Below are 12,800 nucleotides of genomic sequence, written 5' to 3'. Positions count from 1 at the left end.
TTTATTGTAGAGATGAGGTCTCGCTGCCCAGGCAGGTCTCGAACCCATGGGCTCAGGCAATCCACTCACCTCAGCCTCCCATCCTCTTACTATCTTATTTGAACTTTTGGGCAAGAGGAAAGACAAAAGAGAGACGCCTGTGGATTTGTGGTGACAGTTTCTGCCTGTTTCAGTGTTCTGCTGGGCCACAAAAATTCCTGGAAGCCCTTACTTAGGCTTCTTTGATAACTTCCTGGTTCAGTAAGAACCCCCAAAGCAGTCTCAAGGTCATTAACAGAAGGCAATTCAGTCTATAAAAATAATCTAGATTTCTTTGGGCTACCTGTCTGGACTCAGCCGCTGAGTGCTCCCTAAGATACACAAAGAATCCTCCTCTGTTCTCTTCTCTACCCTTGACCCGACCCCATTGGCCAACGATCTCATTACCCCCTTCCCCTTGGCCAATGATCTTCCTAAAACAGATGTCTGTCTCTTCAGCATAAATCTCATTGATTTTTGGGGGAAGTTCACACTCCTCACATGGTGTATGACGCCCTGCGTGCTATGGCCTCTCCTTGCATCTGCCTTAGATTTATATTCCCTTTAAGCCATAACTTCCTTTAGTTTCTACAATTCTAACTTTTCCTTGACCATCTCCCCCAGTCCCTGTGTCTAGTGTAGGGAATGAGACCTGCTGCCTGCCCCCAGGATCACCCATAGCCACCTGGACAATCCTCCCCAGTGCTGATCCCATCTGCTCTTTTACTTGTCTGTAATCCTGACGAGTTTAAGCCCCTGCAGGGCAAGGACTGGATCTTTCTTATTTTCTGTTATTTGTCCAGCACTTAACATTGTTCCTGAAACATAGTAGGTGCTTAATAAAATTTGTTAAATAAATGATTGAATGCAGTTGCCATTTGTATTTCTTTTACCATAAATCAAAGGATGTGTTCATCCCCAGAGACCTTAAATTTAAGGGTTTATTTCTCATTCATGATACACATCCAACAATGGTGAGCTACAGCTTTAATCTGAGACCCAGACTGAAAGAAAAGAAAGCATTCCCTGGGTCTGAAAGCTTCTGCCTAGAAGTGATTCATTTCTCTTCTGCTCACATTGTGCTGGCTGAAACAAGTCACATGACCTCATCTGAGCTTGGCAGATTGGTGGTAATCTTCCTGCAGGGAGGGATACCAGTGAAGAGTAGTGCAGTCTGCAGCATTCATCATGACATAGCTATGAGGTAGATACGACTAGTCTCGTTCTATAGATGGTAAAATTGAATCCCAGACACATTAAGAAATTCACCAACATTTAAACAGGTGGTAAGTAGCAATGCAGACGCTATGAAGGTCAAGCACAAGTGTAGACAGATTGTTGTGATGGGTCCTGAGGCTATCTCTACCATTTGATTTCCTGACAGGGAACCCCAGGTAAACTGGATAGTTTTAACCATTCATGTTAAATTATACCATACTTTGTTTTTCATCTGTTGGCAGGGAGGTTTCACACAGATTAAGTGCAACACAGACATTTTTATTGGCGGAGTCCCTAATTATGATGATGTGAAGAAGAACTCGGGCATCCTCAAACCGTTCAGTGGAAGCATCCAGAAGGTACAGGCTTCCCTTCCTCATGTTCTCTGGGCCACCCTGACTGCAGACAATAAAACTGATTAGTGTAATCTGCTGCACCCAAGAAAGATACCTTGATAAAAATTTTAACATTTTTAAGATTTTTTAAAAGTGCCCACAGCATAGCTTTCCAACCTCGCTTTCTTATAACATCTGCTCCTGGGTCTCTGCCCAGCAGACATTCCATGAACACGACTCAGTGATGATGAATTTTTATAGCAAATCCACCAAAATATATCGGGACTGCTGAGGGAGGCCCAAAGCATCAGGTCATTGCAGAAACTTCCACAGCAGGGAAGGAAGGAGATGACTAGAGGCCAACAGCAACTCTTGACTCTGTGCTTCTCAATACTGTTCCTCTGCAGTTTGCTCAGATAGGAGCTGACTTGCATCCCCACCCTCTCATTTCAGTGGTTGTTTTTTAGTCAAGCAATCAAGCTCTTAAGAACACTGATGAAAGAGTCCTTCCCTAGAGTGTTCAGAAAGAAAAAAAAAATACACTCAGAAAAGATACTGACTCCACTACTATCTGTCTCTTACTCCTTCTCATGAGGCTGCCCATGGTCCCTGTGATTATGGAAACATGCTCTGTCTGCAACAGTCCTGAAGCTTGACTCCCAATCCCAGACGTTCAGGGCCACCAAACACTGGGCCAAAAGGGGTCTGAAGAAAAGCATGTTCAGCTCCTGGATGTTAGCACCATCCTCTTTCCTTTAGCAACCAGTGGTGGTGTGTGAGCCATTGATCCTTTTGAGACCTGAGACAAAGTATAAGAGAGGCTAAGAGGAAGGAAGGATGGCAAAAGAAGTCCTGTCAGGATCTGCACACCCAGGTGCCGGGAAGGGCTCCTGGGGCTGTGACCTTCTCACCTCCTATTGCAGCGTCAGGCCCGGTCAACATTTGCTGACGCTCATGTGTGTCCCTTTGTTGCTAAACTGCAGTGTCAGGGACACCTCAGTTCTGACCATTGTCCCCCTAGGAGTGGGACTAGCCATGCTTCATTGTACTTAATTGTGTGTTTGAAATTCTGCCTTAAGAAGCAAGTTGAGATGCTAGGATACTTTCCCTCCTCTACTCACCCTTCCAGGCTTTGCCCTCCCCTTCACACCACACACAACACTTCCCTCTCTCCTCCTAGAAAGGCCGCACTCTCCTGCCATGACTGCCTGTGTCCTGCAGTGAACGGTGCCGTTCTTGGCTTCTCTCAGCACTTATGACTCAGTTTCACAGACCTTCACTTGCAGCATGAAAGGAGAGATTGTAGAAGGATCCTGGCTACTCTCTGGCAGCTTCTCAGATTCAGGACTGGGGAAAAGTTTTCTCCCAACTCTCCCAGCACTCTCCAAGGGCTAGGCAAGTCTTTGGAAACTTGGATTAATGGCAGGAAGTGCCATTGCTAACCTCTTATAACCCCCTAGGCAGTGGGGGTTCCCCTGGGAGGTGTTCTCTCTGTCCCTGAGTTCTGCAAAGCCAGCGATAACTTTAAGTAAATACACTTTTCAAGTCAAGGGCTCCATTTTTGGAGCTAGGGAACCCAGTAACGTTTCACTGGAGCTGTATAGCAAGGAAGAGGAAGAAAAAGAGCTTCTTCAGCCCCAGTAGAGATATGCACAGCGATTTTAAGAATGTGACTTGATACTAGGTGTGGTGCCTCATGCCTGTAATCCCAGTACTTTGGGAGGCGGAGGCAGGAGGATTGCTTGAACCCCAGAATTTGAGACCAACCTGGGCAACATAAGTGAGACCTCTTCTTTACAAAAAAAAGTTAAAGAAAAATTAGCTGGGTGTGGTGGCATGCACCTGTAGTCCCAGCTACTCGGGAGACTCAGGAAGGAGAATTGCTTGAGCCCAAAAGTTTGAGTAGTAGGCTATGATTGAGCCACTACACTCCAGCCAAGGTGACAGAGTGAGATCCCAGCCCAAAAAAGTAGTTCCAGCTACTTGGAAGGATGAGGTGGAAGGATCGCTGGAGCCCAGCAGGTTGAGGCTGCGGTGGCCGGGAGTGGCCACTGCACTCCAGTCTGGGTGACAGAGTAAGACTCCAACTAAAAAAAAAAAAAAAAGAATGTGAGCTGAGTTTTACTTTTTACTTTTAGTAGTGGGAAAAGGAATGTGGAGAGGGTCGGAATTCAGGAAGAAGGCCAGCAGGAGTGAGCTGAACAATCAGTCCGGGAAGCCCAGCTGATGGAATTTTAGGAGATTCCAGAGACCATTCATTGGAAGTACCCCAGGAAGCTTCTCTGGATTTCACAGCCACTAAAAACAATCTCTCCCCCTTTGATTCCTGCCTCCATAACACTTGGTTCTGTTCTCTGCCTACTCTGCCTTCTAGCAGCGTCTCTCAACCTGGCAGTACCTTCCCAGGTGATTCTTAGAAGCTTCTAAAAGTTACTGATCACTGAGTCTCACCTTCAGAGATTCTGGTTCAATTGGTCTTGGTGGGTCTGGGTATTAACATTTCTTAAAAGCTCCCCAGGCAATTCTATATGCAGCCAAGTTGAAAACTTGAACTTCGTAGTTTTTGAGACTTCTTTATGTCCTTCCTGAGTAGCCAGACTTTCAGAAGCAGAGGAATGCTTGAATCGGCAGGTATTCCCAAATATAATAATTTCAGCTGTTGTATCATTTACAAGACTATAAAAGTAGGAACTGGGCTTAAACTTTTTCTTTAATCTCCCTCATTATATATAGCTAGGTGAGTGTGCTAAGGAAAGTTTTAGAGGACTACAAAGATGTTTTCTCAATGCCTGCATTTCTTTACATTTTTCTCTCCCAAGATCATCCTGAATGACCGAACTATCCACGTGAAACATGACTTCACGTCTGGCGTGAATGTGGAGAATGCGGCCCACCCCTGCGTGGGGGCTCCTTGTGCCCATGGGGGCAGCTGCCGGCCCAGGAAGGAGGGATATGAGTGTGACTGCCCTTTGGGATTTGAGGGGCATCACTGTCAGAAAGGTACACTCAGGGGTCTATGGCACTGCTTCCTGGAGGGAATGGTGGGAACGGACAGCAAGTTGGGGGACCACCACTCTTAAAGGAAGAATTGGTAACACTGATACAGCCATACTGTCATTTTGATCAATGATTTCAATCATGTATTGGATGATTAATTATGTATAAATTACCTAATAACTAAATTCTGAAATACTTCTGGAAGAGGGGGCAAACAGCTTTCCTACTCCCCTCCCCTAACCCCTTCCTCGAGAAGCCCCTCATGGTCTAGCAACCAAAACGTTCACCCATAATATAGCAAGGAGTTCCAAGACTTTTGCAGCTAAGCAACTTTCAGAACCTATCCTAATAGGTAGATGCCTGTACTGGGTAGACTGATAAGTATTTTGACTAAATATTTTGACCTCTGTCTATGAGTGCTGCAAAGAGAAGCCTTGTCCGAATACAGAAAAATACAAATAATTCATTCGTTGCTCCAAACTGAAGTATGCATAACCCTCCGTAGAGTGCTGTTTTTCATGCCGTCAAATCACTTTGGAGCTCAGTTTTCTCAGCTGTAAATAGGAATAATGATAGCAATATCATTGTGTATCTAACATAGAAGGTCATGGTATAGATGAATGAGGCAATGCATAAAGCATTTAGAAGAGTGCCTGGTAAGCTTTCAACCAACCAATCAGTACTAGTTATTATTATTTTGGTTGAGAAAAAAAGAAATTCATTAGCAAGCTCTAGGAGCAATTCAGTTACCATCTTGCCCTTGTCTGAAAGCTCAGGCTGGTCATAGACCGCCAGTCCCTGCTGGCCTCTCCTTCTGCACTTGCATAAGGGAAGCAGAGGTCATGGCCCTGGCATCTAGAACAGGCACCCATGAACGTCCATCATGTAGGACCACAGGGATCTTCTTGTTTAGAATATCTGTATGGGTTCACCTGCCCTGAGACAAATACAAGCAAATAAACAAACAAAAACCAGCAAACAGGCCTGAAGGGAATAGGGCAGCGTGTGTGTGAAGAAATGCGCTTTTTTTGTTTTTCCTTGTTTCTGGTTTTCTGATGTTTATCAGGGTTAGGGCTTAATGGAAAACTATAAATCACAGGTAGATATTTTGGTATATGGAATGGTAGAAGTTGTTTTGCAATGGTCTTTTATGAAATATGCCAATTAGAAGATTTCATCATATTTCTAATATTTAAATGAATTTTGAAACTTACATGTTAAATCATGAAATGTGTGCTTTTAACAAGGAAGAGTAATTGATCCCATTGTGAGTTATCCTGATTATAATTCTAACAAGCAATTTGCTGTTTAGCTGATAGGTTGTACTTGCAGAGATTTAGTTCAAGAATGGCCCATTCATTCAGAAAATTGGGTTTGGATTTCACACATCAGGTGTCTGAATTTCCAAAGTATCCAATTTCACCACAGATACTTCAAGTTTGCCCCTGCTTTCTAATGCTAATGGTCAATATATAAAGTCCAGACTTAAATGAACATTTAGCTTCAGGAATTAAAAGAAAAAGGAAAGGATAATTTGTGATCTTGTTAGCCCCGGTTCTCTGTTGAAGAACATTAGTCATAAATGATATAAAGTGCTTATGTTTACAGCTTTATAGGTTCAGACTCAATGACAAGCAAATCTCTCCAGAATGATGGGGCAGATCCCGTGAGGGCCTGAGCCTGGTACTATCTGAGGGAATGAATGATAGGAGAGGGAACTGAGGACATTTGAGCCTCTTTTCCCAAAAAGTAGGTTAGAACCAGGATTACAACACAGATGATTACAACACAGGATTACAAGCAGCTGCCCTCTGTGTTGTATTAGTGTTTCCTTGTGTTTTAAAATCAAGACACTGCTTCCAGGAAAATGGCACCCTTTGCAAATCCTAGGAGATTCATCTATTGGAGGCATGGCCTGGATCCCCTAACTTCCTTTCTCACCATAATGACGAGAGGATGAGTGGGACTCTGGGACATTTTTTCCAGGCTCTAGTAGGTACATAGATTGGGCAGTTACCATCCAGACTGCCGTAGTATTAGGGAAAGCATCTATTCCTGTGTAAGAATTGGAAAGAAAAGGAAGAGAGCTGGGCAATTACATTGTTCCACAGAGATGCAAGGAACACGTTGAAGTTGGAGTACACGGTTAGCTTGAAAAACCAAGAATGCTTAGAAGCCATCCCTGTCTATCAGACAGAGTCCTGTCTTAATGAGCAAGGTGATTTTTAGCCTTGTCTATATAAAAGTTGGGTTTCATTTTTTTTCTGTCTAATAATCAAACTGTGCTTCAGAATGGTTTGATTCCCAACAACTGGGAAGTACCTGTTCCCGGCATTCCCTACAGAAGTTAAAGTGGTCCTTTCACCTGGAGCAAAATGGTATAGAAATAACCATCACCAGGCCTCATCCACCCTATCAAGGGGCAGAAAAATAAATGCCACACATTTATTTTTCTGGATCCTTGGTGAATCTGGTTTTCTCTAGCCTTGTCAGAGAGCGTGACAGATGGATTCCATGAGGGTAATATTCAGAAGATTCGATACTTCTCACCTCTTGGAGACATAAGAGCAGAGGGCCAGAAACTCAGACAAATCTCAGAGCAGTTTCAGGCACTCAAATGACCATGGTGGCTTGGATATACTTCTTTGTCCCCACAAGGTTGGAGGCAGGAGCAGGAGAACCTAAGTCCTGACAGAGGTGGCCATCCAGCTCCCACTGACTTTTTAAGATGGTCTCTGGGTGCCGCAGGCTTCTGCAGCAGCAGCAGTTGCAGAAAATCAAGTCATCTCTGGACAGGAGGAGCCAGAGGTTCTTCAGATTCCCAGCCACCACCTTAGATGCCAATAAAAATCACAAGGTTTGACCCTGGAAGCTGCCTCACCTCCTATGTGGGGGCCGCTCACTCTCAGGCATCTTCCACCTCAAGCCTCAGCACCCCGAGCACTCACCAATACCTTGGCCTCCTCCTCATCTTGCCAGAGGGCTATCAATAAGCCTCCCATCCTTAGAGATTTCCTTCCTCTTTTCTGTACCTGCATCAAAATTGGCTCATCATGTGTTCCAGTCCTTCATTACTCGTGTATCTAAGTAAGTTACTAATAAGTTCTGGCAGATTTTCACAAAGTGCATGTAAAAAACTAAGTTTTGATGAATATGAATGACTGCTTTGTACACATACACACACACACACACACACACACACACATACATTCACATACATAAAGTGAGAGTGGGTTCATAATTCATCAATTAAGTTTGGCTAATCCTGTGTGATCATTTAGACAACTCTCTCCTCTGCAGGATTTCTTAGAGCTTTTGCTATGCTCTGGGATTTTAGGAGGTGGGTATAGGACACAGATTTTTTTCTGGGGTCTCCCAGGCAATAGCGGACAGGTCACTTGGAAAGAACAGAGCTTTGGGCCTCCTTTCCCTTCCCTGCCTGCATTAGTGAGGCACAGTTAGCTTGAACTGTGCAGGATCCCACAAGCCACTAGATGGGGGTGTTTCCCTGTGGCAGGTGGGTTGCCCAGCACAGCCGATCAAATAGCTATTGAGACAAAGCGAGGCTTTCTTCAGGGCAACATTCCTCAGGGGTTCACAGTCTTGCAAGATCCGGTGTTTGCTTATCAATGCCACACATGTAACATTTAGGACATTTTATGTTGTAGATTCGCATCATGTAGCTGAGTCTGATTTGGGTGATTTTTTTTTTTTTGGTCTCAGTGTATAAAAATCTTTCTTAAAGATAGGCCCTACTTTAAGAAAATTCTGCACATAAAAACACAAATTAATATAACACACGAATTATGCAAACTACATGGAAGTTCAATGCTTATGACAGTATATCATTAAACAATGGAAAATCTAGATATCGATCTATAGATAATTGAAAGACTGGTGGTATAGAAAAAGGTTTTGTTTGTTTGTTTTTTACTTTACAGCTTAATATAATAAAGAATTCTGGCCAGGAGTGGTAGCTCACGCCTGTAATCCCAACAGTTTGGGAGGTGGAAGCAGGAGGATCATTGGAGCCCAGTAGTTTGAGGCCATCCTGGGCAATGTCGCCAGACCTCATCTCTCCAAAAATTAAAAAAAAAAAAAAAAAAATAGCTGGTTGTGGTGGAATGCACCTGTAGTCCCAGCTACTCAGGAGACTGATTTGGTGGATAGCTCGAGCGAGACCTTGGCTCAAAAAACAAAACAAAACAAAACAAAACATAAAGAATTCTGTACCAAGTAGAAAGTTCCAATAGGGGAGCATCCTTGCTATGTGGATTAAGGAGCTGCCTGTTGGGGTTTTTGCTTGACCTGGTGGCCATCCATCAAAGCATCCTGGCTTTTGGGAGAGCTAGACTTTGATACCCATAGAGTCCTTTCCTTTGCTGAGGTCCTGTGAATATGTGAAAGAGCCAGTTGTCCCTTCAACTCGTTATAGTCTATTAGGAAATCCAAGTCTCCCAAGTGGAAAATTTTATTTGTTTGTGTTGCAGAACTTCTGACTTGGAAGTTGCTCTTCATGGGAGTGTTTTTTTGTGTCACCAGATAGCACAAGCTTTAGTATAGATATAAGTATAGATATGAAAGAATGGCAAAAAACACATTTCAAATAATAAATTAGTAAGGCCATTGCCACAGAGAAAAGACAATGTAGAAAAAATTTGGTATAACTATTGGATTAAATATGATCATGTTTACAATAGGTACACAAATTACAAAGAGCCAGAAAGTGGTCAGGCGTGGTGACTCACACCTATAATCCCAGCACTTTAAGAGGCTGAGGCGGGAGTATCTATCAAGTTTGAGACCAGCCTGGACAACATAGCAAGACTCCATCTCTAAAAAAAAAAAATTTAAAAACAAAAACAAAGAGCCAGAAAGGGCTGACCAATCACTTCAGCTCTGATGACTTGGGATGGAATTAACATTTGTCCATATATACTGACTTAAATGGAGTGTATTTTTTTTATCACTTTGTATTCATTGATGTTGTTTCTAGAGGGTTCCCTTGCCCTTTGTTCATCACAAAACAACCAGAACCCTGGAATCTTGCAGTGGGGATGGGTTGGGAATTAGAGTGATACCTTCACTAGGGAGAGACAAGAGACAACTGGTTGGCTCATCCTTCCTTTTTCACATGCATTCCAGAGCTAAGGAAAGTAATAATCATTGACGAGGTAAGTAACTCTTTAGCAAGAAGCTATTTCTCCAGGTTTAGAAGAAATGTGAATTGTCAGTTGAAGGTTGCCTCAGACGTGTCAGACAACATTTTATTAACATCTTCTTGGTCCACCGCCACCCCTACTCCCATCAAGCCACGATGGAGAGGGGAGGTGGGTGGCTTGGTGCCAATCACAACCAGAGAGAGATTTTCAGTGGTTCCTGTGGGGCTCATAGTCACATCCCCTAATAGAACGTTATGGGCCCTCGGTGGGGTATTGTGAGAGAAACAAGACTGGTTTCACATAATCTGCAACCAAAGTAACTGGGGTCTGACAATGACTGTGAAAGTCTGACTCTCCTTGTTCTCTTTCATGCTGGCACTGGGCAGAGTGTGGGAACTACTGCCTCAATAGTAAGTACAGTTAGTCCTATGAGAGACTGTGAAAGCACTCTGGGCTCATGCCAGGGCCTGCCAGGGCAGGCCAACCACATGCAGAGGGGAACCGAGGTGAGGGATGTGGGAGCTCGGACATGCCTACCAGGCTTGTGGGAATCCTTCCAAGAGCCACCCTGGAGAACATGCTTATCTCCTAGCTGGACCTTGGGGAGGCCTGAGCTCCTGAGCTGGGAGCTGAGCAACATACAACTGTTAGGGGCTCCCGCAGACCTCTTTGGAGGCTCTGTGTGCCAAGCTGACGTATGACAAGCACGTCCCGACCCTTTCAAGGAGTCCAGGGGAACGATGACTGTTGGCCACAGGCCCACGGCCATGGCCAACAACAGCAGGGACGGGTCCTGGCTGTGCCTCTCCCCTTGGGGGTGAGCCAAACCCGCCAGGGGATCCTTGGTTCTGTTTAGCTCCAGGGAGGACTCCTTAGCCAGTCAGCTTAGATATTCTCCCTGCTTCTTCCTTCTCAGCGCTGATGTCCTGAAATAAGTGCTGTGTCCCAGGCAAGAGCTCCCTTCATCTCCTCCATTTGTGCACTCTGGTCTCCCTTCCCGTCCTCCCTCCTCCCCTTCTCATTTCCATGTAGCTTTCTCTGAGTTCATTCCCACCCCTCCTTTCTTCACACCCCTGTTTCTCCTTGTCAATCTCCTGTCCTTCCTTGCCTGGTGGCTGCCCATCAGCCCCTGTCTTTTCACACCTCCTCTCTTTGTCTTCCTTAGCACTTTCTTGCCTCTTCCTTTTGCCATGGCTCTCTCTTCTTCTTCACTCTTCCCACTGACTTTCTACTCAGCTCCTTTCCCGTCTTCTTGCCACTTTGCATCCCACTCTCTTTTCTCCTCTCTACTTCCTTTCCCCGCTCCCCTTTTCCTCCTGCTTACAGTGACCGGAAGGGAGAGTGGCTGGGAGTGCGGCCCAGAATTGTAAGTGACAAAAAGAGCCTTTCACCTCCATGCCTAATAGGTCCTAGAGGCCACAGGTCCTTGGCCAGAGCTGAGCTGCTTCAGAGAACCTCAGAACCATTTCTTGGATCATTACCTCGGCAATTGTCTTTAAAAAGGTTTTATTTCTCTTCCTTTGCTTTTCTTGTTTTCTCTCCTCTTCCCTTTCTTGCTTCCTTCTTCTTTTTTTTCTTTCTTTCTATTTTTAACGAAAGGTTTTGGGTTTTGGGAACCTACCAACATAGAAACTTGTAGTTGGAGGCCCAGTGTCATTGGGTTTGCTGTTATCTATCTTTTTGTATGTTTCAAAGTTAAGTTTAAATTCTCTCATTTTTCATAGCATCAGATAATTACACAGTTCGTCTTCTGAGTGCAGAATCCTTAGTTTAGTGTCTTCTTTGCACCAACTACATATTTTCTTGAAATACTAACTTGTTTTAGAAGCTGGTTTTTCTCTCATTTTGCACATTTATTTGAATATGAGATTTATTCCACTCTAATTTTTTTTTTTTTTTCTGAGTCAGAGTTTCACTCTGTCGCCCATACTGCAGTGCAGTGGCATGCTCACAGCCACCCCAGCATCGACCTGCTGGGCTCCGGCAATCCTTCACCTCAGCCTTCCAAGTAGCTTTTTGATTTATTGCAGAGATGAGGTCTCGCCAAATTGCCCGGGCTGGTCTTCAACCCGTGGGCTCAGGCAGTCCACTTGCCTTGGCCTCCCAAAATGCTGAGATTACAGGCTGAGCCACCAAGCTCAGCCCATTCCACCTTAATTTTTTAACGCATTGTTTCTGTGTCTTTCCAACAAGGAAGGAATATTGTTGTTCTTTCTCTAGCAGAAATCCCCGAACTCCGCCCCTCATTTGTGACAACTACTTAACCTAATCTTTTGCTAACTGTGTGTAAAAGGGGTGATTCCTCAGGAAAACAACCATGTGATGAGAATTTGGGAGGAAAGAAATACACTTCTAAAATACTGGAAAGCAGAGAGGGGGCCCAAAAGCCAGAATTAAGGAGAGCCAGTCAGTCTCATGGTATTAGCCATATGATCTTAGGCGAATCCTTGATGCCTTCTCTCCCTGACTTTCCTCTTCTGTAAAGTAGAAATAACTAGCTCACCCCTTGCCTCTTAATCTCTGCTACTTCATGGGAAAAGCTTGTGGTGAAGAGTTATGGAATACTTTGGAAGGTGATCATAAATCCAAGAGTCAAAGCCTCATCCATCACTTTTTACAATTGCTCGAGGTTACAGCTGAAGGGGTTCTGTGGCAGATTAGATTTAAATAAAGAATCCTACTGGGCCTTGTTTAGGGATTTGTTTTCTCTGCCTACCTTGGAGAACATCTGGGGTTATCCCCAGCTGCTCCCCACATGGCCCAAGATCTGCTCTTTGGCTTCCAAGAATAATTGGTACCAGTTCAAGTTTCAGCACATTGAAAGGTCTTCTCAGCAGTGCTGAGGCCAGGAACAGGGACAGGACTTCTCAGGGAGGGGAAGATGAGGAGGAGCCAACTCCGGGCCAGGCAACTCTGAACCTGGCCAAGTTCATGTGCAGCCGAAAGGAAGGGGATGACAAGTTGTTAAATGTCATATATACAGGAGCTGGCTTTCTTGATGTTTTCCTGTCATGTGTGTGAGTGCAGACGTCAAAAGAGCTGCATACCACGTAACCTTCATTTTCTGTTC

The 12,800-nt window shown here is 44.4% G+C and overlaps 1 protein-coding gene across 4 annotated transcripts in view; it reads left to right on the top strand.

Moving 5' to 3' along the window:
* EGFLAM (EGF like, fibronectin type III and laminin G domains) overlaps positions 1-12,800 on the top strand; it is a 195,458-nt gene that overhangs the window by 167,351 nt on the left and 15,307 nt on the right. For 2 of the 4 annotated variants that reach the window (XM_008070142.2, XM_021718615.1), the window contains 2 exons: positions 1,479-1,595; positions 4,391-4,571. In XM_008070142.2, the coding sequence (XP_008068333.1) occupies positions 1,479-1,595; positions 4,391-4,571 (298 nt within the window). Of the gene's footprint in view, positions 1-1,478; positions 1,596-4,390; positions 4,572-10,008; positions 10,141-12,800 lie in introns of those variants that run through there. The other 2 variants (XM_008070141.2, XM_021718616.1) reach the window with 2 other exon arrangements.

The sequence above is a fragment of the Carlito syrichta genome, unplaced genomic scaffold, assembly GCF_000164805.1.
Source record: "Carlito syrichta isolate Samal-C Ts95f unplaced genomic scaffold, Tarsius_syrichta-2.0.1 Scaffold313120, whole genome shotgun sequence".
Lineage (NCBI taxonomy): Eukaryota > Metazoa > Chordata > Mammalia > Primates > Tarsiidae > Carlito > Carlito syrichta.
The sequence above is the reverse complement of the archived record's forward strand: the minus strand, read 5'-3'. Positions and strand labels throughout refer to the sequence as shown.